The 25730-nt window shown below is 35.8% G+C and overlaps 2 protein-coding genes across 2 annotated transcripts in view; one reads left to right on the top strand and one right to left on the bottom strand.

Annotated features, from left to right (window-relative positions):
• The window catches only part of Bora (BORA aurora kinase A activator), a 27800-nt gene extending 20019 nt beyond the window's left edge, over positions 1 to 7781 (bottom strand). The window contains 4 exon segments of the mRNA XM_047552902.1: positions 519 to 564; positions 3439 to 3545; positions 6057 to 6224; positions 7080 to 7781. Of these exon segments, the coding sequence (XP_047408858.1) occupies positions 519 to 564; positions 3439 to 3545; positions 6057 to 6209 (306 nt within the window). The 5' untranslated portion in view covers positions 6210 to 6224; positions 7080 to 7781.
• Mzt1 (mitotic spindle organizing protein 1) lies at positions 7422 to 25730 on the top strand. Its single transcript, XM_047552903.1, has 3 exons — positions 7422 to 7563; positions 16936 to 17081; positions 24303 to 25730. The coding sequence occupies exons 1-3, from the start codon at positions 7488 to 7490 to the stop codon at positions 24324 to 24326; spliced, it is 246 nt and encodes an 81-aa protein (XP_047408859.1). The 5' UTR covers positions 7422 to 7487; the 3' UTR covers positions 24327 to 25730.

Below are 25730 nucleotides of genomic sequence, written 5' to 3'. Positions count from 1 at the left end.
CTCCCCCAAAATAAAAAAACTAAATGCTTTCATTTATATTTAGTAGTCACTTTATTTCATGGAATATATTCTGTCTTAAAAGTACCAAACATTAACAAGAACAAAAGACAATCCAATCTAGACTTTGACGGCCTGAAAATATTCAATTTTCTTTAAATAAACTCCAACTTGAAACTGAATTTTGTGCTAATCAATATTCTGAAGGCACAAGGAAGACAAATCGTGCTAGGTCCTGAAAATGAAAAGATGATGAAGCACATTTGCCAAAAAAAGTAGGGAGAGAAGCACTAAGCTGTCATTGCAATTATATTTGAGTCCTAAGAGTTATGGAGATAGCTGAAAACCACTGGTCTTATAAGAGCACAGAAGGATGCTTAACACAGTTGGGGTAAGGGAATGGGAGGCTTGGCAGGGAGCAAGATGGGACAGTGAAGGATTTGAAGAAAGTCTTCCTAAAAAGGTGACACACATGCAGAATTAATCCTTAACTGGCTTAATCAGTAGCAGTTGTAAGTTACCTCTTCAATGGCTTTTTGTCTTTTGTCTTCCACATCTTTATCTATTCTATACAGAGATAAAGAAGAAAAATAACCAGGCCATTACTTAAACTTATTGAACATTTAAAACAATAACCTTTCAAAGAAATAATTTCCCTCCATTGAAAACGGGCAAATAAATGTTAGCTCATTTTAAAAGAAAAATTGGTATCTTACAACATTTAGTTAATGGAAATATTCTGAAATTCAGCATTTAGTTATTAGGCTTACCTCCCTCTTTTCCATTCAAAGCTCAATGGAATAATACTTTCTTTTAAAAGACTTACATTAATAACTTAGTCACTATCAACAACAAAGTAATTTGAATAAGGTTTGCCCTTTAATCGACACAAATCAATTAAGTATTTCATTTAATAGAAATCCAAAAATTGTTTAAATTCCTTTTCTAGTCAGTTTATCATAGTGGTCTATTTTGGATCAACTTCTACTCTGAAATAGAAGAAAAGAAACTACCATTCTTACAATTCTAAATAAACAGGCAAAAATATGAATTTTGAAATAAAATAACAATGTAAAATTGTGTTCAAATCAATTCTTTTGTTTTATTTTGATACAATATGGAATTACAGTAACACAAACTTCTTAGCCAAATGATTTAATATAAAATGTTAGGTCTCAAGCACAGGGCATATATTTGCCAAGATTTGGCAGTTAGTGCGTGGGACCACTTCTTTAAAAGGTTCCAGGAAAGAATGCTTGCACTCCCTCCATAAATTGGTAAAGCATTTTTACAACAATTTTAAATTATTTCCTCTCAGAAATTATTTATGTATACATTAGTCTGAGTTTAACAAATCTTTACAAGAAAACACACATTTCAGAAATTTAAATCAAGTACAAGAATTCTGAGAAAATAAACTATGGCAATAATCTACATATCCCAGCTTGAACAACAGCCATTTTGAGGATGACGACTCAGTTTTCTTAATCTGATCATGGTGACAATTAGGTCAAAATGACAGTTCATAATAATCTTAGTATATAGTAAGCTCTAATCTAGCTTTACCTCATTCAGAAACTTTTTGCTGCTTCATCAGAGGTACTTCAAGAACCTAAAATATTCAGCTAATTTCTGAAAGCAGTAAAAATGAGTGTGGTCAAATACTGTAGTGTCAGGTGATCAAAGGTCCTAAGAAGTCATATAGGGCAGAGTATCCTGACCAGCAAACAACTGGTATGAACACTGGTATGATGAATGAAGGTAGCATGTGTGCTCTGAATGTTGATCCTTGCAGTGGGGAAAGAAAGGAGACCTTCAGGATTGGTCATTTCCTATATGGACAAGTCTCATTTGATTGTACTAATAAGCCTTATAATTATCATTTTCTGTACATGCTATATCCTGAACAGGAAGGAAAGAACTGAAAAAGATATTCTGATTTTAGTTAAGAAAGGTACCAGAAGTCATTACTTGTTTCTAATAATGAACTGGCTTGCTGTGTTTTAGAGTATTTTCACTATCCTTGGTAAAAGTCATAAGTATTTACTGAATTACATTAGTAAATTAAATTAAAAATGGAACATTTCCCCCCACCTATATCACAAAATTATCTACTGAAATACAACAAGATTCTTTTTATAAACCTACCCAAACAATACATAATTTATAAATAAATGTAGAAATGTGCTGCACCCTTGGTTAAATTGTATTGTTAGTTCTTAGGGGTAGGAATAATATTTTATAATATCCTAATATGCTTTTCAGTGTTTCTTACAGGGCCTCAGAATGCTCAATAAATATCTCTTGATGGACAGGTGTAAAGTTTTTGACGATTCATTATATTCAAGAGAGGAGGCAAATAATAAAGTACGTTCATGTGAGACAAGAAATTATTCATTAATGGTGATTTATTTGCTTTTAGACATTCTTTTCACCTTCTCTTTCAAAAGTATTAAGTTCAATTTAAAATTCTTTTTAAATTTATCTCCATTATATATAGCCTTCCTATAAAAGTAAGTTGCACATTAATTAGTTTTGAGTAAACAGTCATCAATTCAAGCAGAGAACATTGAGTAGAAAAGGCCAAAAAAGCATTTGCAAGAACATCTCAACATGTGTGAATATCTGTGTGAGTGAATATTAGAGTAAAAAAAAAAAAAAAAAAAAAAAAAAAAGGATCCCATTGTTTTGGATTAAAAACACAACTACCTTATAACAGAAAATTAGAAGGTGGTCATACCATGTATTTGGCTTGTTCCATATACAAAAAAAAAAAAAGACTACAAAATAAAAGAATTCTTCACACTATAAATAATACTACCTATTTGAAATAAAAACTAGCTGTTCCCCAAAAGAAGCACAAGTTCTCGCTACTTTGGGCATCATTCAGCAGTACAAGTCTGAAGCCTTGAAACCTTCACAACACATCCACGAAGACTGCTCCAGTATTATGAAGAACTCAAGAAAATATAATTTAGATCCCTAGAGTGAACTGTTAATTCTAGAAAGATCTCTGTTACTAATGCATACTCTTCCATTCAAAGGGTCTGAACTTGTTAAGGGGATTTTAGGTTTCCCCAAACATATATCACGACTAAACAGAATTCTGCTTTATCCCAACATTAAAAAAGAAGTCAGAAGTCAAAATCATGGAGAAAATTGCAAATTTTAAAAATTCCATTCCTTCTACCAAGTGCTGAGGAGGCAGAACTGTCCCCTAAGTAGCAGAGACAGAAGGTTATCTGTAAAAGGATTCCTATTCTGGGACTCTTTTCTAGATACAGTTCTTTGAACTCACTCATTTTAAAAAGTAAGAAAATCCACATCAATATGGTTTCTTCCTGGATATTTTTATATACAAAGATATTCAACCTCTAGAATTTTTTCTCTCTCTTCACTTAACATTATGTTATACATTAAGTGCAAGAAAGGAAATCTTACCGAGAATGACTTAAGTATGAAGCTTGACGATGAATCTCTTCTGGGTCTATTTCTACAGGATTTATTACAGCTAGTTGATCAATAGACCACCTAAATTTCCCTGGAGTCTTAACAGAAGAAAGTGAGATTATGAGTAGTAGAAAACTAAAATGGTTCATCAAAATGGTAACGAATGTCACCTTCAAAATTAATCTGAATGCTATAATATAAAAATATTTTAAAGCTTCTATTTAAAATTTGACTTTACCACTAAATAGCAAATGATAAGCAACTCATATTAAATCAAAATCTTCCATGTGAGTGATTTTAAAAATTACATAATACTATAAAAATCAGAGTAGTGTAACAAAGGTATAGAAACTCCACAATTAATACTCAACAGTACCCCATTGCCCATGTAAAAATAAAAAAGTTATCAAAGATCTTTACTTTCACTAAGAATGAACTGAAATGTAAAGTCTTAACTATGGAAGCAGATACAAAAGCTCACAAAACAGTTGATTCTCAAAATTATGAGTTCCAGCTAGCACTTCTCTATATTCAGCTATCCAACTAATTCAAAAGTTTATCCAAATCCTAATTTGGAACTAAAAATTCTAGATAAACTCAGTCCTAAAAATTCAAGATGCTATACAGTCTTGCTTTGACTTTGAGGATTAAATTAGTCATTCCAATACTTTATTAAGACCGAAAGAGTACTAAATTTTAATGATTCAATTAAAAATCACAGGTCAAATTAATGAGATGACTCCATCTGAACTGTAACTTTCCTCAAGCACACAACCGCTCACTGCCCAAGTTGATATGAAAGTGCAGCAAAAACAGTCACTTGGTCTGCAGTTTTTCTAGGTAACTAACTAGGTTAACAGACTGCAAAAGGACTTTTCCAGTGTATCAAATAACAGTTAAAATAAACTAAAGTAATGAAGTCTTCTCTAATCTCCTAAGGAGCATTTTCCCTTTCACCTTGCCCTGTTGCTAACCACTAATCATGGCACATATCTCACTGCTTTGAAACTGCTCATTGGATTAAGTCTATTCATTAGCATAGGAGTTGGTTTCTTTTTATCACAGCCTAGAAGCTAATAACATGTTAAAATGGTTAAACTCAAAACAATATTAAACATCACAACATAAAAATTAAATGAAATTCAACTTTCTGCCCATAATAAAGCTTTATTGGAACACAGTATTTATTTGTTTGTACATTGCCTATGGCTGCTTTTTTGATACAAGGTAGAGGAGAGTAGTTTGACAGTAGATGACCTACAAAGCCTAAATATTTCCTGTCCAGCCCTTGATAGGAAGTTTGCTGTTCTCTGCACTGGAGGAAGGAGGTTTGTACCTAATGATTTTAATTTATACACTGTGTAACACCTGTGCTAAGCAGTGTACCTGATACAAAGCAGCACTCAAATCTTGTTTGCTGAACAATTTAGAATAGGTAATTAGAAGACAGAGTTTACTCTCTAATACAATATTAGTTGATGTATCTAGCTACACATGCAATAAAAATGCTAATATGTTATATCTTGAATTGCAAAAAAGCAAATGCTAGTAAGATAGGAATAATAAATTCTGATGTGCTATTGCACAGTAAGGTGACTATAGACAACAATAATGTACTATATTTCAAAAAGCTAAGACTTTGTTTTTGCCATAAAGACATGGTAAATGCTTCAGGAGATGGATGTTTATTCTGAAACATTACACAATCTATACATGTATCTAAATTTCATGTGTACAATTTTTATTTATCAATTAAAAACAAATTTAAACAGGGACGGTGGCACATGCCTGTAATCCCAGTGACTTAGGAGGCTGAGGCAGAAGGATCATAAATTCAAAGCCAGCCTCAGTTACTCAGTGAGGCTAAGCAAGTAGCTAGGCCCTGTCTCAAAAAAAATTTAAAGGGCCAGGGAGTGGCTCAATGGTAAGCACCCCTGGGTTCAATCCTGGATACCAAAAAAAAAAAAACTAATTTAAGTTTTTACTTTTTTCCATATTTTTATTGGTACAATACATAATAGTAGGATTCACTGTCCATATCTGCACATGCACACAATATAACAGTATAATTTGGCCAATATTATTTCCTAGTATTTCGTCTTTCTCTCTTCTCCCCTTTCCCCCTGGTCCCTTGCCTCTACTCTACTGATCTTCCTTCAATTTTTATAAGAACCCCATCACCTTTCTTTTCCTTTCTCCTCTCTAGCTTCTACATGAGAGAAAACATAGGACCCCTGACTTTGTGAGTTTGGCTCATTTCACTTAACAAAAATGTTCTCAAGGTCTATTCATTTTCCTGCAAATGACAAAATCCCTTGCTTCTTTATGCTGAATAATACTTCATTGTGTATATATAGATAGATATATATATCTATATATATAATATTAATTTAAATTTTTTTTAAAAAGCAAATGCTAAGTAAAAATTTGTCTAGCTGACTTATTAGACTAACCACTAGATTATAATGAACACTACAATTTAAAAAACACAATGCAGCTCTATATGTTCCAGAATGCATTTTCCCCTTACCACGTAGAAGTTATTTACACATGATTTGTAATTATTTACATTTAAATATAATTGTAAACACTAGTCAAGAATAACTTACTGGTAATTTTGTGGATTTAAAAACAGAAGGACTGGCAAGAGTTTGTTCATGGAGATTAGAATAATCACTAGGACTTTCAAAAGGATTTAAAACAGGGATCCTTCCTGGAGTTTCCGGTGTTATTTGCATTTTTAATTCTTTGACATCTCCCATAGCACAGAAAACAAACTAAAAAAAAAAAAAATCAGAAGTATACATATTAAAATCACAAAGTATCATACATATTAATTCTGACAATTAAAATGTGGTCAGCACACACATATTTCACAAAAAATTAGCCCCAAACCTAACACTCTTGGGCTATTTTAGGGTTAAAAAAAAAAATCACATTTCCTTAAGTAACCCTTGAAATAATCTTTAAAGTTAGAGGTAAGGTATTAGTTCTATCATTTTGTAGTATGGTACACCAAATGAGTCCAGGACCAACTTTGAGGCAACTAAATATTACAATAGGCACAAATCCTTTTTGACTGAAGGACTTCTTTCTGTAGTTTTTCATTAATTATCTCATGGCTCTAAACAGCATGAACATGCTTCGGACACCCCAGCAATCCTTATCAAACTGCAGTTATTATTAAACAATTCCTTGTAGCAAGTAAATAAGAAACGAGGAATCTGCGCCCTTCTTGCACATTAGCCCTTGCAAGAGAAGTATGATTGATAGGGTCTAGGGAATTAACTGCCTCTGGTGGCTTCTATGCAATCATCTTCCTTTCACCACCCCCCACTCCCCACCTCTAGAGAGTGAGCTCGACTGTATTACTTCTAGTCAAAGGGGGCAACAACCAGAGAAAACAAGACTCTACTTCTGAAAGACTGATACACCGCTGGCTTCCTTGGGTGAACAGCAGTGGGGTGTCATCACAAGCCCAAGGTAGATTACTCTGGGCGCCCTTCTCTTCGACACACTCCCTCACAGGTCCCATTCATCCAAGAGATGGGTGGACAGGCAGGTCTGGATCTTGGGAAATGAGCTCTCCAATTCGAAACAGGAGGAAAGGCTGGGAGCCACAAAGAACGTACCTACAAGTGTGTACAAAAAGGAAGCCCCCGATATCCACTCCAGGGCGCTCCCAGGGGGCTCGGCCAGCTCCCACGACAGAGACTCTTTAACTCCCCGCTTCCGCGCTGTCTTAGGCCAACCAGAGCACGGGGTTGGGGACGGACTGGCCAATGGTGTCGCACCGTTGTTCGCGAACCGACCAATCGCATCGAGGCGGCGGAGTAAATTCGAAAGGCAACTCCTCGCTCTCCATTCCGCGCTGAGTAACGAGGCTCCAAATTCAAATCAACGCAGCCTCACGTTGGCGACGAGCGCGAGGGGCGGAGCCTGCCCGGCGTGAGCCCCGACGCGCGCTGTGATTGCCCAGGAGAAAGGAAGGCGCTACAGTTCCGGGTCAGGCCCTTCTCCCGCCTCCCTCGGCCTTCGCTATGGCTAGTGGCAGCGGCGCCGGGGCGTCGGCGTCGGCGGCAGCCAATTTGAATGCGGTGAGGGAGACCATGGACGGTGAGTGCCAGTTGCTTTCCCTTTACCTTGCTTCCACTTCCCGGAACCAAGGCCTTCAGGATTGGGGAGCCCGGGGAGGGCTTGCGGTCTTCTTCCAGCCCCGAACGGCATCTTTGAAGATCCTCGAAGGGACCCGCCAGAACCGCATAGCTGGTGGCCCATCCCTTGAGAGTTGCCTCTGAGCTCCTGTGTAGTTTGTCGCGCGCACGACGTTCTGGCCCTCGCGTCTGCCGGTTACTCGCCCGCGACCCCGAGAACCGCGCCCCTGCATCCCACGTCTCGCGCGACCCGCCTGTCTTCCCGCGCCCGCCGGCGCCCCAGCGCACTTCCAGCGCGCAGCTGGGCAGAGCGCCCGGGACGCCCGTAGAACTGGAAGCCCCTAGGATATGAGTAGGGGTGTTCAGTCACCGCTGTTTCTTGTCCCTGGCACTTCAGTAGGTGCTGCTTAAGTATTCGGCAAATGAACATCAAAATTGCCCCAGTTATTTTGGGGACAGGTGACGACGGTGCCCAGGTGCTGTGGATGTGGTTGCCGGTTTTCGCGCCCCGATGTATGTGGGCATAGAGTCTGCACGCATGTATAAACGAAAAAAAGCGTCTTCGAGTTAACCCCTGCCTCCCCCCTTTAATGTCTCCTCTGCCACTAATAACGTCTGGAGTGAGCTTGATTAGGCTACTCAAATATCTTGGACCCTGTTTTGTTTTCCCCCTGTAAAATAAAACCCTGTCTCCCAGGAAGATTGTGAATATTACTTATTATACAACCAGGTAAAGGCATATCAAAGGCGATCAGCTTTTAAAAAAAAAAAATCAGATGCCATCCTTTCTATCTCTTTTTTTTTCCATAACCATCTAAATGTGTTTGAGGAATGGTAAGTTTTGCCAATTACAGTTCGTCTTGACATTTTCCAGGAGTTACCCATGTCAGCCTCCACCTCTGTTAGAAGATAACCCTATAGAATATTCACTAGGTTTGTCAGCCATTCTGCCTTTTCTCCTTCTTTGAAGACTCCAATTCTAAGATAGCCCTTCCAAATGGCAGCTTCTGATAAAGGCTTCTGAATTTGCATTGACTGCTGCTTTCCTTTTCAAATAATTGTTTATACTATTAGAGCTTTTGCATCTAATTTTTTTTCCTAACCACTACTTTGCTATTTTAATGAGACTCATTCTTAACATCCTATCAGTGCAGTTGGTGCCTTATAAATTATTAGTTTTGTAAGTGAATTTATGTACATAAGGATTTGGTGTATATACATAATCTTGTATCTTTCCTTGGAAACCAGTGAATCTTTGAAATAGGACAGGAGTGTGAGGCCTCCCTTCCAACTAATTTTCTCACATTGCCTGCTTAGGGTCCTTATTTATATGGCTGTTGGATCCCATTTGAATGGGCAACTGATATTTTATGTCTGGTGGAACTGCTTATGCACAAAAGAGAATAGTTTGCATCATCAAGATCTTTCCTAAGAGAATCAATGTAATATAGAGAGGAAGAACATCAAGAAGCAAAGACCAGGGCTGGGGGTGTAGCTCAGTTGGTAGAGTGCTTGCCTTGCATGTACAAATCCCTGGGTTCAATCCCCAGCATAGATAGATAGATAGATAGATAGATAGATAGATAGATAGATAGATAGATAGATTTTTTTGAGTCCTGTTTCTCCCCTCAATAGCAGTTATTGTGTCTTCCTTCAAGATCTAGTGCATTTCTCTCCACCCTCTTCCTTCTTTTCATATATTAATCAGTTTACAGCGATTTGAACTATTAATGGATATCAGTGGTTGGCAAGGGTCGCAGAATCCAGCAGTAAAAATTTTCATGTTAATCATAAAATGAAAGGATTTTATTAAAGATACTTCAAAAGTGGGAGGAAGCAGGTAGTCCTTATAATTTATCTGCACATTTTATATCTTCCAATAGCTTCCAGGAGTTCTACAGTCTTTTCATAGGTTCTTTGTGTATTTGAATATCTCCCTTAGCTCCTCTGAAAGGAACCTAGTTTATCCCAGCCCCGATTTAATATAAAGATCTTTTGTAAAGATCCTTTATTCATCCTTAGATCCTTAACATTGTCTTCCAGTTTCCTCTTAAAATTGGCCTTTTCAGCTATCCCCCACCCTTTTTCAGTGTACCTAGTTGCCTCTTTAACTTTTTAACATTTTGAAATTTTAATCTCTCTTGATAGCTTTATACTTTAAAAAAATCTTATTCTAAAAATTTTCTTACAATTCAGTTCCTCTAAATTTAATAATTCCTCTAATTTTCCTACCAGTAATTGTGTATATGTTTATATATATGTACTTTTTTTTGATACTGAAGATTAAACCTGTAGTGCTTAACCACTAAGTCACATTCCCAGCCCTTTGCCCTTTTTTTTTTTTTTTTTTTTTTTTTTATTAAAGATAGTGCCTTGATAATTTGCTGAGGCTGTCTTTGTACTTAGGTTCCTCTTGCCTCAGACTCCTGAGCTGCTGAGATACAGGTGTGCGCCCCTGAGCCTGGCTACCAGTAATTATATTTTTGACAGTTATTCCTCACTGAGGTTTCAGTGTAGTATTGTTTTATATATCAGGTAGTAAGCTTACAGAATGCATTATAGAGAAAAGAGTTAGGACAGTCATTTGAGTGGCACTGTAAGGCAGTACCAGTGGAATAAATGGATTATCCATCCCACAATCATCAATGCAGTTGCTCATTTGAGGGAAAAACCTGGGAGTCAATCTGGTTTTCTTGCACCTCCCTCGCCTATTCACTGAGCCCTTTCAGTTCTTCACTCATCTCAGCTTTGATCACTTTGTCTTAATCTTTCCTGTCTGCTATCCATCAGTCTTTCACCAAAATTGCAGTAACATAACTAGACTGAATCACGCATGTTCTATTCCTTTTCAGGAGTCATTCCATATTCAGCCAATCTCTTGAAATTGCAAACCTAATCTTGTTACTCTTCCATTTTATGTCTTCCAATAACTTCCCAGAGTTCTAAAATCTTTAATGGGTTCTTAGTGGATTTGCATATCTTCCTTATCTCCTGTTTTAAGCCCATTTACTCCCTTAATAACATTGCCTTCACACAAGCTATTCAGGTATGTGAATTTATAAGCTGTGTTCTTTGCTATCATTTTTTTATTCTTCTGCCTGCCTCTGGTTGATTTCTGTTCGTTCCTGGAGTCTTGCGATTATTACTTCTTTAGACAGGTCTTTCTGAAACAGTGTCCTTCCAAACTTGGCAAGATGCCCTTGTAATTCATCACGGGATTTTGCTATTTTCCGTTATTTACTTAGAACTGTAATCAGTCTTAGCCTGCCTTGTGCTGTTTTAACACAATACCTGAGACTGGGTAATTTGTAAACAGCAGAGATCTATTTCTTTTAGTTTCAGAGGCTGAAAAGTCCAAAGTCAAGGGGCCTGCATCTGACAAGGGCCTTCTTGCTGCATCATCTGTGTGGAAGGTGAAAGGTCAAGAGCACACTGTACTGGCAAGGGGGTGAGGGACAGTGGCAAGTTCATCCTTTTATCAGGAACCCACTCCCCAGGGATAACAAAATCACTCCAAGAATAATGACATTAATCCATGAGGGCAGAGCTCTTATGGCTTAATCACTTCCTAAATGTCCTACCTCTGAATGCTTTTGCATTGGAAATCAAGTGCCTTACACATGGACTTTGGGAAACACATTCAAACTCTAGAAATCAGTTATTTTAATACCTGTCTCTCCTAGACCATGATGTTAGTGAGGACTAAAATCACAACTGTCTTCACAATTATCTTTCCAGCTGTAGAAAAAAGTGTGATGTGTGTTCAGTACTATATTACACAGTAGACCTTAAGGAAATAGTAAATGATTACAGCTTGTGACAATAGGAAGTAAAGATCAATGTCAATTTAAAAACAAACCAAAGCTTAAAGAAAAAATACTAAAACTGAGATGGATTCAAAAGACAATGGAGTTATATGAAAGGATGAGTAAAGGCACAAGAGGTAAACATCAACAATGTTATGAAGTCAAGAATAAGTATAGCATTTATAGGTAGGGAGTCTACCGTGAAGAAAACAAACTGGAAAAAAGAGAATTTTCAGGCACAGTTGATGATGGTGATGATAATGGTAGAATTGGAACAGGATCTGAGTATCTGTTTTGGTTATCTGTTAGTGCAAAACAAACCACCCCTTGAAACAAAAATTCTCTCTCACAGTTCTAGGTGTTGACCAGGTTGATCTTGATAGTTCTTACTGAGGGTCTCACAGATTTCATTTAGACAGTGACTGAGTCTACAGTCATCCCAAAACCTCCTCATTTGCATACATTTTAGGTGATGCTGACTATCAGGTTGGCCCTCAGCAGGGGCCTTTGTCTGAACATTGAGGTTCCCTCATGTTTCAAGGGAAAGTGACTTGAAAGAGCCAGGAGGAATCTAAATTGCCTTTTTTAACTTCGCCTTGAAAGTCAATACAGTGTCTCTTTTGGAAGATACAGTTCACCAGGGGCCCTCAGCCTATCTGCACATTCTTGATCTGTAAGCCAAGAATGCAAGGCCGTAAATGCAATACTTTTTCCCTTGGCTACTTCTCAATTGTGTTTATAGCAAACAACAAATGAGAAATAGGGCAACATGTACCTCCAGATAAAATTCAGGCTTGCTTAATACAAAAAAAGTCCTAACAAAAGAAAATGTTACATTTTTAACATGGTTAATTACAGATAACTATAAAAAACCAGCACCATCCTTCATGCTGTTGTTACATGCATTCTTAATAAAATTGGAAACACCTGCTTTCACTTTAAAAAAAAATACTAATTTTAAGAATAGCATATGATAAAAGAAAAATGATTACTAAAAAGGAAATAAAACTATTATTTGTAGGTGAAATGATCTGACTCAAAAATGTAAGAGAATTGAAAATTTGAAGCTTCAGTAGACTTTGTTAAGTAACTGGCTATAAAATAAAAATTGTAATAATCCCAATATATCCAAAGTAACCACTTAGAATATACAAGGATGAAGTAGAATCCGTTTGTGAAAACAGTCAAAAATAAAACTCACAGAAAGTAAAGATTCAGTATGTCAGTTAAACACTTGCTGAAATTTTCTACTTCGAGCATATGAAAATAGTAGGAAATAATAAATAATATAATTATCAGTGTAAGCATGTTCAAAAACAAGAAAAGGAAGTCTCCATTGATGAGAGGTTTTCCCCAAAAGAAAGGAGCAGATGGGAACAACAGCAGGGGATTGGGACTAGAACCTGAGAAAGCATGCTGCCTTGCCTGAGTAAACCTGGAATCAGAAATGTACCATCTGCCTCTTCCAGGGACTGAGAAGCACCACCCACTTGTTTTCTGGATCTAGAGCCAAGATGCTTCTACAAGGCCTGATCCATAGGGCTGAGGCAGGGTGAGACTATCTGAGAAAACATGACAGCAACCCAGGGCATACAAGAAAAATTTCCTATTTAAAAAAAAAAAAAGATGAGTATTCAATCAAGAATCACAGAACCTGGGGCTGGAGTTGTGGCTCACTGGTGGAGCACTTGCCTAGCGTGTGTGAGGTGCTAGGTTCAATTCTCAGCACCACATATAAATAAATAAATAAAAAGAAATGTCTTTAAATATCTTTAAAAATGTTTTTAAAAAAAAGAATCTAAGAGATGAAAAACAACTAACATGGAAAATGAAAAAGTGCTAATAATAGCTAGACTTTTACTGTATGCCTAGCTGCATCCTAAGTGTATGCTTTAATCCTAATTGTATAAAGTCTTACTACTTGCATTTTATACAGTGGTAAAATCAATGCACTTGCCTAGTAATAAAGCTAGAATTTGAACCCAGGTAGTCTAGCTCTAGAGATCACATTTCTAACCATTCTTGCAGCTTGCTTATACTTTAAGAAACAGAGATTACGGCTCAGTCTCAAAAACAGATTAAGAATATAGCCTTAAGTAAAGACAAGAACAACAGCAACTAAATAACAGATGGTTAAACTATTAGTAATAGGACTATCAAAGCTAAAGAAATGAAAATGAGAATGACCATCAGCTTTCCCCCATAGAGTAACAATTTACTTTCCTGGAACAAAACTCAGGTAAAACATAGAGAACAAAGGTTTTCAAGACACTACTTTAGGCATCAAAGGACAGTAGTCCCTGAGGGAAATAAATGAAGTAAGCTGTCCATTGCAGATTGTTTTCAGAGAGTTTTCCAGGCCTCTATTGCAGCATGGTACACATCTTATATTCCTGACCTTAAGCCTAACACAGGCATCCACTGGGGTTTGCCGGGATTTCCCATACTGCAGAACAGAGTACCTGAAAGGAGAGAACTGCCCAAAGGAATTTCGGAGATCTGGAAAAGAATTCCCCTTTTATATTCAACAGAACTTTGATTGGTACTTTGTGGGGCAGGAGGCACCAGAAAGTTGGGGAAAGAACCATCCAAAAAGCTTGAGGAAACATTACACCATGCTCACACAGAATGTAAGAATAGTGCCATTCTACCAACCAGAATGAAAGCAATTTTTGAGACACTGAAAAGAGTACTTGGAAGAGTCTTGTCTCCATAGTGGGGAATAATTTGCTCTACACTAACCAGGGCTCTGGTTCTGCCTAACATATCTGAAGAGTGGGGTCTGAAAGCATCAGATAGTTTCCAGATAATTTTGATTACAAAACTCAAGGATATTTATGAAAATAGAAAAATATCCAGCACCCAAGAAAATTTACAACTTGTAGCATCTAATTGAAGATTACCAGATATGCAAGGCAGTATGATTCACTAGTGGAAAAAATGCAGTTAACACAGAAATGAAACAGATATTAAAATTAAACAAGAGCATTAGAACTGTCTTCCATGTTGCAAAAGATTAATAGAGACATGAAGACATACAGATAGACAGATATTTTGAAATAGTGGGGATTGAACTCAGGACCTTGTGCATGCTAGGCAAGCAGGCTTTACCACTGAGCTACTTCCTAGTCCTTGTTTAAAACTGTTGTTACTAAAGATTGGACCCATGAGTGGTATACCACTGAACTACAGTCCCAGTCCTTTTTAGTTTGAGACAGGGTCTTGCTAAGTTTCTGAAACTGGCCTTGAACTTGCAATCTTCCTACTTCAGCCTCCTGAGTCATTGGGATTATAGACCTGTGCCACTGTACCTGGCTTAAAATTTCATTTTGAGACAGGGTTTTGCTGAATTTCCCAGGGTAGGCTTGAATTTGTAATCCTTCTACCTCTGATTTTGAGAAGCTGGGATTTCAGATGTGCACCACCTCACTCAGCTAACAGTATTTTTAAAAGACTCCAACTTCTAGAGATGAAAATGAATGTCTGATATGAAAAAGTGGGCAGGGTCCATTATCATGAACATTATGAATAAACATTTTCAGTACTTAGACTTAAATTAGTAGGTGAACAAATACTGTAAACTTGTAATAAGTACTTTTCATGGAATTCAAATAACTATTTAAATGGAATTTGTTTTGACAATTGATAAAAAAAAATTTCTAAATTCACCTAGAGAATAAGAGGGCTTACATACCTGAAAGGTGACAGGAATCTTAAACCTACATGCAATATCAAATTAGTAACAAGTTTGTGACTCTGGGACTAGCCAAACATGCATCAGATCTGTATGGAAATTTACTGTGTGATAAAGGTGGCATCTCAGTTGAATGATAAAATGATAGACCATTTAATAAATGGTATTATAGCAGTTGACTAATTTCTGGAAGGAAAAGTTAGGTCCTATCTTCTACCCAAACGCCAGGGAATTAAATCTTTAAGTGTTTATGAAATGGAAGAAACTACTGGTAAATGTAATTGTTGCATGGGGAGTAACTTTCTAAGCATAATGCAAGGGGAAATGAAAAAAGAAACAATAGATAACATGTTAACAGTTGACTAAACAATTCTAAACACACTGGGAAATAACCAACATTAGAGTTTAATGGAATTGTTATATATATATTGTGTAATGGAAGGAAATTCCTGGAAAATCATTTTGGTAGCCTAGGTTCTCTGTGGTAGTGCGTCTCATGAAAGAGAGATGCTTTTGTAAACTGCAATAAAACATAGTACTGGAAGAACAAAGCTAAAAAAAACATCCAGGCTTTTATTTTTATCATTAGAGTCAACAGTTATGATTACACTGTCAAATTGTTACAAAACTTTCTAAGTACTCTGAAATCCTTAAATATGTATATTAGTGACTGAGCAATTCTTTTTTTTTTTTTTTCAGTTTTTTTTTTTTATTGTAAACAAATGGGATACATGTTGTTTCTCTGTCTGTACATGGCGTAAAGGCATACCATTTGTGTAATCATAAATTTACATAGGGTAATGTTATTTGATTCATTCTGCCATTTTTTCCCTTCCCCCCCTCCCCTCCCACCCCTCCCCTCCATCTATACAGTCCTTCCTTCCTCCATTCCTGCCCCCCTCCCTAAACCCAACTCCAACCCCAACACTAACCCTTCCCACCCCCCATTATGTGTCATCATCCACTTATTAGCGATATCATTCGTCCTTTAGTTTTTGAGATTGGCTTATCTCACTTAGCATGATATTCTCCAGTTTCATCCATTTGCCTGCAAATGCCATAATTTTATCATTCTTTATGGCTGAGTAATATTCCATTGTATATATATATATACCACAGTTTCTTTATCCATTCATCAATTGAAGGACATCTAGGTTGGTTCCACAATCTGGCTCTTGTGAACTGAGCAGCTATGAACATTGATGTGGCTGTATCTCTGTAATATGCTGATTTTAAGTCCTTTGGGTATAGGCCAAGGAGTGGGATAGCTGGGTCAAATGGTGGTTCCATTCCAAGTTTTCTAAGGAATCTCCACACTGCTTTCCAGAGTGGCTGCACTAATTTGCAGCCCCACCAGCAATGTAAGAGTGTACCTTTCTCCCCACATCCTCGCCAACACCTGTTGTTGCTTGTGACTGAGCAATTCTTATTGTAATGAAATAAAGTCAGTGTGTACAGTTTTTTTTGTTGTTGTTGTTGTTGTTTTTTTGCAGTGCTAGGAATTGAACCCAGGTCTGAGGCAAGCACTCTACCAACTGAGCCGTGTCCCAAACCCCAGATATTATTTTAATAGGGGAAACATGAGTTGCCTCTTAAAATAGAATGATGAAATATGGTGTGTCCATGGAATGAAATGTTATTTGACTAATTAAGTCCCATTATCAAAGAGTATTAAAAAATAGGAAGGTATCTTTAATCAATATTGATTTCCAAATCCTGGAATTATTTGCTAATTCCTTGATATTATATAGAAATATATGAATTAAAAGTATTATGTGCATATTTTTAATGTTGTGAACTTTTTTTTTTTGGTTTTCTTTATGTCTTTTTGTAGTTCTGCTTGAGATTTCAAGAATTTTGAATACTGGCTTAGATATGGAAACATTGTCTATTTGTGTACGGCTTTGTGAACAAGGAATTAACCCAGAAGCTTTATCATCTGTTATTAAGGAACTTCGCAAGGCTACTGAAGCACTAAAGGTCAGAGAGTCATGTATTTGTTCATTCTAAATGAAGATGCTTTTGTTTGGAAAATGATTAATGATGCTGTTACGTGAAAAATCCTAGTTAAGCATGTTAGACTAACTTCCAACACCAAAAGGAGAAATTCTGAAGACCAGGGACTTTACAGCATATGTTCAGTTCACAAAATTACTCTCATATTTTCCCAGAAGTCTCTTCTTTAGTTTTTCTATGTTTTGAGTTAAATCTGTCTCCAAAAAGATATGTCCAAATCCTAACCTGGGGTACTGATGAATATGACCTTATTTGGAAATAATCCTCTCTGAATTAAGATGAGTTCATGATTAGGGTAACTCCTAACTTCAGTGAATATCATTACTTGCTAAGGGAAATGAGGACACAGATAATATAATGGTGAAGACACAATGGGGAGAAGGCCATCTCTTGATGGAGGCAGGTATTACAGAGTGATGCATTTATAAGTCAAAAAAAGCCACAGATTATCAACAGCTACTAGAAGCTAGAAAGAGCCTTTTTGGAGAGAACATAACCCAATTGACATGTTGATTTTGGACTTCTGACCCTCCAAAATTGTAATATATATGTGTGTATATATGTATATGTATACATACAAACAAATGTAAATATATGTATATTTCTATGGTTTTAAGCCACCAGTTCTTGGTGCTTTGTTTTGCAGCCCTAGAAGTCTAATACAGGTTTTAAGACTGGGACATAGGATACTTACTGGAAGAAATACTTCAAAATGTTTAACTGGCTTTGGAATTGAGTAATGGATAGAGACAGAAGTTTAAGGTACTTAATAGAAAAAGCTTATATTGCCTTGATGAAACTTTGTGGAACTGTAAACACTGAAGATGCTTCTGGTGAATGCTCAGAAAGAAGAGAGGAGACTATAGAGAAGGCTTCATTAGTTCCAGAGAATACATCAATTATTAGGAACAGAATGTTGCTGAAAGTATGAATATTAAAAGCACTTCTGGTGCAGTCTCAGACACAAAGAGGAACATTTATTGGACACTAAGGGACAGGTGACCCTTGTTATAAAGTGACAGAACTTGACCAAATTATGTTCTGTATTAGAAGACTAGAATATGCAAGTGTTGAACTTGGACATTTAGCTGAGGAAATTTCCAAGCAAAAATGTGAAATGTGCAGCCTGATTTCTCTCTGCTGCTTGCTTGTAATGAAATGTGAGAGGAATGAGAAATGGAGGAAAGAACTGCTAAAAGAACCCAGCACTTGATTTGGAAAATTCTTATCCTGTCTGGATAGCATGCTCTGAGGCAGGGCCAATTTTATGGCTAGCAAACCTTTTTGTGAAGAGATTAAGTATATGATATATACCCAGTGAGCCTCCGCAGCCCAGACAGTGTTGGGAGTGAAAAGGAAAGAATGAAGTGAAGGAAGGCTGTGTGATTACTGGAATGCTATAGGCTGGAAACTGACCAATAGAGCTTCTTAGCTGTGAAGATGTGTTATTGTTCAAGAAAAGAGGGGCATGGACTCAACTTTGAGCATGTGTTATCCTTCAAGAAAGGGTCATGAGTAGCTCAGAGACCAGGGCTACTATTGCCACCATGAACCTACAGAGCTGTATTTTTTCCAAATTCAAACTAAACACCTTTTATTGGTAAGATTGGGAACATGAAAACTATCATGTTCCCTCTTGCTTGCACAGTCTCTGCTTTAAAATCTCTGGTGATTTTATTTTCATGTTCATATAGCACTAACACATACAGTGAAACTTAGTTACTCCATTAAAACTGGTCCACCAACAAAGTGATATATCTCTGAGAAAATGGAACTATGAACATGTAACTTGCCCATCTTCCAGATTGTTATGTTCCAAAGAGTTCCAAACTTTTGGGTATTTGTACCTTTTAATACCTTTTGACTATTAAATCTAATGGAAAGTGACTAAAACTCATTTACACAAAGCAAAGATTTATCATAAAATGTCCACAAAACTGTCACTTTCAGCGCTCTAGAAATCACCTTGTGCCCCTTAATTGCTAACCTCTCTTTCTATGCTCTCCCTCCAGTAACTGCTATCCTGACTTTTATAGGAGATACTTTTTTTCAAGTTAATTCACTAAACTTGGATCTCTAAACACTAGTTTAGTTTAATAAAATTTTTGAGCTCCATAATAAATGGAATCTTACCAAAATCTTTTTACTGGGTAATTTCATTTAACATTGTCTGTGAAGTTCATCTATATTGCATGTAGCTATAACGCATCCTTTTTCTTTGAAATATGTTTCATTTGACAAATACACCAGTTTATTCTTTCTATTGTTAATAGATATTGTTTCTAGTGTGGGACTCTTCTCACTCAAAGCTGCTTTGAGTATTTGTAGTCCATGTCTCTCTCTTTTTTATCTTTTCTTTTTAGGTATGCATTACAATAAAGTACATTTTGACATATTATACATATATGGAATATAACTTATTCTGTTAGGATCCCATTCTTGTGGTTATACATGAAGAGTCCATGTCTCTTGATGCATGTATATGTACATTTCTGTAAGTGTATCTTGAAATAAAATTGCTGGGTCTTAGATTCTTTGTCTGTCTTCTACTTGAATAAATAGTTATAATGCCAAAGTTTTCAAAAATACTTTATATTTCCGCTAGCTGTATGACTTTTCCTTGCCTCATATGCTTCCATTGCTTATTGTCATTTTGGTGTATATATGATTTTTTCATTCTGTTTGATTTGCATTTCTGAGCATCAGGGAGGTTGAGTGCAATTTTAATGGTTTTTTGGCCAGTTTTTTTTTTTTTTTTTTTTTTTGGGTAGATATTTTTTCAAGTCACTTACCCATCTTTCTGGGTTATCTTTTTAACTCATATCTATGGCTTTCATAACAGAAAGAAAAATAACTGAATAATATAATAAGAATAGCTAGTGTTTATATGAGTATTTTCCTTGTGCTAGACCCAAGGCTATTTTGGCATTATTTCCTCTTAGTCATATAGTGATATGTACTACTGCCATTGGTAATTTGCTGCTAAGGAAACTGAAGCTATGGTGATTGACTTAACTCAAGTACTTAAGAGTTAAGTAATTGAGCTAGGATTTTAAGTTAGGCTGACCTCAGAGCTGTTTACTTGACTACTAAGTTTCTCCCTACAATAGTATCTAATGAGTATGTGAGCCAGCTATTTAGGAAAGGGTGAAGTGGTTCTTAGAAGCTAAATAATCATTAGGCTGTGATGTGGGAACATTTCCTCATTCAGTATTCGCTCGTATTTCTGTTGTTAAAAATTAAAAGTATTAATAGTCTTTCATCAAAATGTTTCTGAAATTTTAATGGAATATTTATTTGATAAACCACTTCCAGGATTGAAAGATGAATTTTTTGTTGTATTATGCTCCAGTTTGAAAGAGAATAAGCAGAATAGGAAGTAATTTTTGTATTGTACCAAAGTTTTAAGGGAACCCAAGACAAATAAACCCAGCTAAGACAGGAGACACACTTTAGTGTTTGGCATAGTATTTTCTTAGGCAATATACAACCCATGGTTTAGGAGGTTCAGGAATACTTGTTTGACATAGGTTTTTTAACTCTGAGCATTCTCATATAGACTGTAGTGAGATGTGTGAGGTAGAATCAAGAGATAAGACTTACAAAATCCAAAACTGTTGACCATTTGAATAGAAGATTGATCTGCCTTACACACAATCCTCTAAAATGCATTCTCCCATGATCTAAAGCTAGTAGACCAGCATCTCATTAAAACTAAGAAGGTTAAGATCCTGAAACATTTCTAGCTAGAAAGAAATGGTAGTTAAAATTTTCCTTTCTTCATCCATGGTCATAATTTAAAAATACTTAAATTGGAAAAATTGAAAGAATGACACAAAAATAGATCAACTAAGAAATAACTAGCATTGGTATTTGATATCATTCCAGAAAGTATAAAGCTCTTTTAAAATATATATATATATATATATTTAATTTCACTGAATTATAAAAGAGTATCTTGTTCATTCGCTTCTCTCTGGATTGGACTAATAGAAAATGTTACAATTTTTATGATTTTTTTTTTGTCTTTTACAGATTTTACAGATTTTTTTTTGCCTTTTACAGATTGTATATTGATAGCATCTAAAGGTAGCTTGCTCCTGTCTCCAATTATATAAATTCTTTAATAGCAATGTATATATATACTACCATATGTGTAAAATAAGGCAAAACAGCAAAATAGGACTGCTAATTAACTATTTCATGAGTGATTCTTTATTGGTACTGAATCTTCATATTATCTTCCCAGTACTAGTATTGATGTGTGAGCAATCAATCATCTACATACTGTGATTTGAGAAATTCTGGGCAAAACCCACTTTGCAGCATCATCTATTTTAGTGCAGTCGTTCTTTGAATTATACCATTATTGACACTTCTTTGAATTATACCATTATTGACACATTCCTGTAGACACTCTGTCTCTGTATACCCCCTTCCTCTTCTCTCTCCCTCTCCTTCTCTCTGTCTCCCTCCCTTCCTGCTGCTGCCTCTCCCTCTTTCCCTTTCTCTGTCCCCATCTCTGTCCATCTTTTGGTCTCTCCCTCCATGATACTGGGAATTGAACTCAGGGACATTCTATCATTGTGCTGCATCCCCAAAGCCCTTTTTATTTTTTATTTTGAAACATGGTCTTGCTTAGTTGCTGAGGCAGACCTGGAACTTTGGATCCTCCTGCCTCAGCAGTTTATAGGCATGGGCTACCACACCTGACTGCCTTGCCCTTTCTCTTGTAGATGTCCTGTACTTTTATACCTCAGGGTACATCTGTATTGTCTTTTCACTGTGTGGGAAGGTCTGCCTCATGAGGATATTGTCATTGTAGAATTTGGAGTGGAGAGAAATTAAAGATTAAATAAATCCCATGCCCCCAAGGTAGGGAGGGAGTAAGCCCTTACACAGAAAGGGATGTTTAGAAGAGAAGACTACTGAATTTTTACTTTTCCCAGGACCGATCCTTGGTAAATTTGGGGAGTATTTAATTTCAGTCTGGTAACTATGAATCTCTAGGGTGCTGTTCTTTCAGATAGAAAGCTCTGCATTTATATAACATAAAAGCTACAGCAATGCTTTCTTACAGTAAAAATAATTGTTTTGATGTCTGTATATTGGAAGTAAATTAATGTAAAAAAGGAATAGGGCAAGACAAATTATATTTGAATTAAAACCAGAATTGTATAGATAATTTCAAGTCTTTGTTAATAGGTAATGCTGAATATAGGTGATACTGAGAATGGGGCTAGGGAGATAACACAGTGCCTAAAGGTATATAGCTAAAGCTATTATAGGAACCTGTAAGAATAGAAAGAGTTTTAAAACAATGGAATTATTTTAAACTAGATTCTAATTCTCTTGAGTAGTAAATACAGAGGAGGGAAATGCCATGATAGTGTAGGTCTGAGAGCTGCCTAAACTATAGTTTGCAAAAAGGTATCAGCCTTATTCAGATTGCATTATTTACCATTCATAAGTCAATAAGTGTTTTAAAGGATTTTCATAAAAGAATTCTGAACTTACAATCAACAAACATATGGGAAAATGTTCAACATCTCTAGTAATAAGAGAAATGCAAATCAAAACCACCCTAAGATTCCATCTCACCCCAATTAGAATGGCGAATATCAAGAATACAAGCAACAACAGGTGTTGGCGAGGATGTGGGGAGAAAGGTACACTCATACATTGCTGGTGGGGTTGCAAATTAGTGCAGCCACTCTGGAAAGCAGTGTGGAGACTCCTTAGAAAACTTGGAATGGAACCACCATTAGACCCAGCTATCCCACTCCTTGGCCTATACCCAAAGGACTTAAAATCAGCATATTACAGAGATACAGCCACATCAATGTTCATAGCTGCTCAGTTCACAAGAGCCAGATTGTGGAACCAACCTAGATGTCCTTCAATTGATGAATGGATAAAGAAACTGTGGTATATATATACAATGGAATATTACTCAGCCATAAAGAATGATAAAATTATGGCATTTGCAGGCAAATGGATGAAATTGTAAAATATCATGCTAAGTGAGATAAGCCAATCCCAAAAAAACAAAGGATGAATGATATCGCTAATAAGTGGATGATGACACATAATGGAGGGTGGGAGGGGTTAGTGTTAGGGTTAGAGTTAGGGTTAGGGAGGGGGGCAAGAATGGAGGAAGAAGGACTGTATAGAGGGAAAAGAGGGGTGGGAGGGGTGGGGGGAGGGAAAAAATAACTAAATGAATCAAACAGCATTACTCTATGTAAATTTATGATTACACAATTGGTATGCCTTTACGCCATGTACAAACAGAGAAACAACATGTATCCCATTTGTTTACAATAAAATAATAAAAAAATAAAATAAAATTGAAAAAAAGAAAAAAGAATTCTGAACTTAGACTAAACTAAAAGCCAGTTTAATTAGGAAATGGAAATAGAAATGTATTAAAAGTCTAACATTCCTAAAATCAAATTTTACATTTTCATATTGGCATTCAGAAATAACTTTTTTAGCCAGGCTTGGTGGCGCGTGCCTGTAATCCTAGCAGCTTGGGAGGCTAAAGCAGGAGGATCTCAAGTTGAAAGGCAGCCTTAGCAACTTAGACCCCATATCACAGGGAAATATAAAAAGGGCTGGGGATGTGGTTCAGTGGTTAAGCACCTGTGGGTTGAATCCCTGGTACCACAAAAAAAGAAATTATTTGTTTAGATCTGCTAATAGTACATGTTTTTGTTTGTTTCTTTGTTTTTATACATATCAGATCATTGATGAATGGTAGAGTACCAAATGGTTTCTTTAGAGTCAAGTAGGAGAATATAGTTTTGGGGGCGTAGATGAAACAAGATTATCCAAATGTTCATTATTCCTTTTTGCATTACAATAAAACACAAAAGAGATTAATGAAGACTAAGGTATATCATAGGTTAATTTTTCAAGTAGTGTACATTTTTATACATATTCTTAATTTCTCTTTAAGATAATGTAACTGTTTTCTACTCTTAATCTAGCAATGAATTCAAAAAGTGGTCCTGATATAGAGCAAAAAACAATGAAAACCACTGTATTCTGATGAAAATGGTTTGATTACATGGGAAAATAGTTTGTTAAATAAAGTGTAGTGTACTATTAACAAATTTATTTATCTCCATGGTGTCTCTCTTCCATGGTTTTTAAATAATGAATGTTACTTTCTTGTTCTAGGCTCCTGAAAATATGACAAGCTGACTAACTGGAGAGATCCTGATGAGATATGTTAGATTCTTCAAGAGGATTTGAAGATTGCATTGTAGTCAAGAATGTACAGTGAAATTACTGCATGCAGCAGTGTAGAAAAATTTTCCTTTTAAAAAGAATTATAAAACCATAGCTTTATAAATCAGTGGAAAGTGGCTTACAGAGAGTACTATCAAATGTGTCTGCATCGCATCTTATTCACTTTTTTTTTAATGGCCCTAATGTTTTGGCATTGCTGTTTATATTTATGTATTCCTTATTTATAGCTCTGATAGCTTTAATTTTCTAAGCAGTCTGTCTATCAGATGTGCACATCTGCTGTGCCTGGTTGAAGTATAGTGGGAACTCATCAGTATTGATGTGTTGTAGTTATGACTTGTTGACATTTCCATTATAAACTTTAATTTTGAATTGTTTATGCATAATAACTGTTGATTTATGTTGTATCAGGCTGAAAGTTGACAGGATTTTAGCCACCATGTATGAATTTGTATTTAAATTCCCTATGTATACCAGAATCTTGTTTTTTAAAATAGGAGCATAGAAAACATTTCTTGTAATCTGCTCTTTAACAGAGTATGTTTAGTTTTTTAAACAGTTTCTGGACAGTTAATAGTGTGAACTAGATAATTTTGTATTGACTAAAAAATAAAATTTCTAGAAACTAAGATTTTAAAAGTAATAACAGTGCTTAGCTTAGTTTTGTTTGTATTTTGAGTCATTTACATCTAATAAGAATATTAATTTAGAATGTTTTTCTAAGTTTTATATTCTATAAATAAAGGCCTAAAAATAATGTATAAAGTGAACTTGGGCAACATGCAAAATTCCTTTTTACTTTTATTACATAAAAGTAATTGGAATTCTTACCCAATAAATATGATGTGGATATATAATAAATCAGTAGATAGGTGGTGTGTTTTAATGAGTGTGTAATATTTTCTGAATAAGGATTTTTAGTAATTAAACAAAAACTAATGAAATGTATGAGGAATTATATGTATGCCTTTCTAAAGTCATTTGTGTCATTTTTCCTTTTAAAGTTCTAACTCATCAAAATGATGATTCAAAAATAAATTTTAGAAAACTTAGGATATTATTGGTTCTGTTCCTGTTACAGAGTCTAGTGGAATATTTTTTTGCAAGGCTAATATGGATTTAATCTCACTGTTGATTAAATTTTAGATTTTGTTAGATACCTTTTAAATGAATGGTATTCATTCTTCACTAATGTTATTTGTTGTTCATACAAGCGGGAGTGGTTTTAATAAGATGTAGTGAATTTAGATAGGCACTTTCTCTGCCCTTTTTTTTTTTCTTTTCTTTTTCAGTGCTGGGGGTTGAACCCAGGGCCTTGTGCTTGCAAGGCAAGCACTCTCCCAACTGAGCTATATC

The sequence above is a fragment of the Sciurus carolinensis genome, chromosome 5, assembly GCF_902686445.1.
Source record: "Sciurus carolinensis chromosome 5, mSciCar1.2, whole genome shotgun sequence".
In the NCBI taxonomy this organism is placed as follows: domain Eukaryota; kingdom Metazoa; phylum Chordata; class Mammalia; order Rodentia; family Sciuridae; genus Sciurus; species Sciurus carolinensis.
This window is presented reverse-complemented; position numbering and strand designations above follow the sequence as displayed.

What these genes read in the sequence shown, in the direction of transcription:
- Mzt1 (XM_047552903.1), top strand. Translation starts at nt 7,488, where the DNA reads ATGGCTAGTGGCAGCGGCGCCGGGGCGTCGGCGTCGGCGGCAGCCAAT. An exon ending in GGTGAGGGAGACCATGGACG is followed by an intron (nt 7,564 to 16,935) that starts GTGAGTGCCAGT and finishes GTCTTTTTGTAG; the next exon opens with TTCTGCTTGAGATTTCAAGA. An exon ending in AGGCTACTGAAGCACTAAAG is followed by an intron (nt 17,082 to 24,302) that starts GTCAGAGAGTCA and finishes TTCTTGTTCTAG; the next exon opens with GCTCCTGAAAATATGACAAG.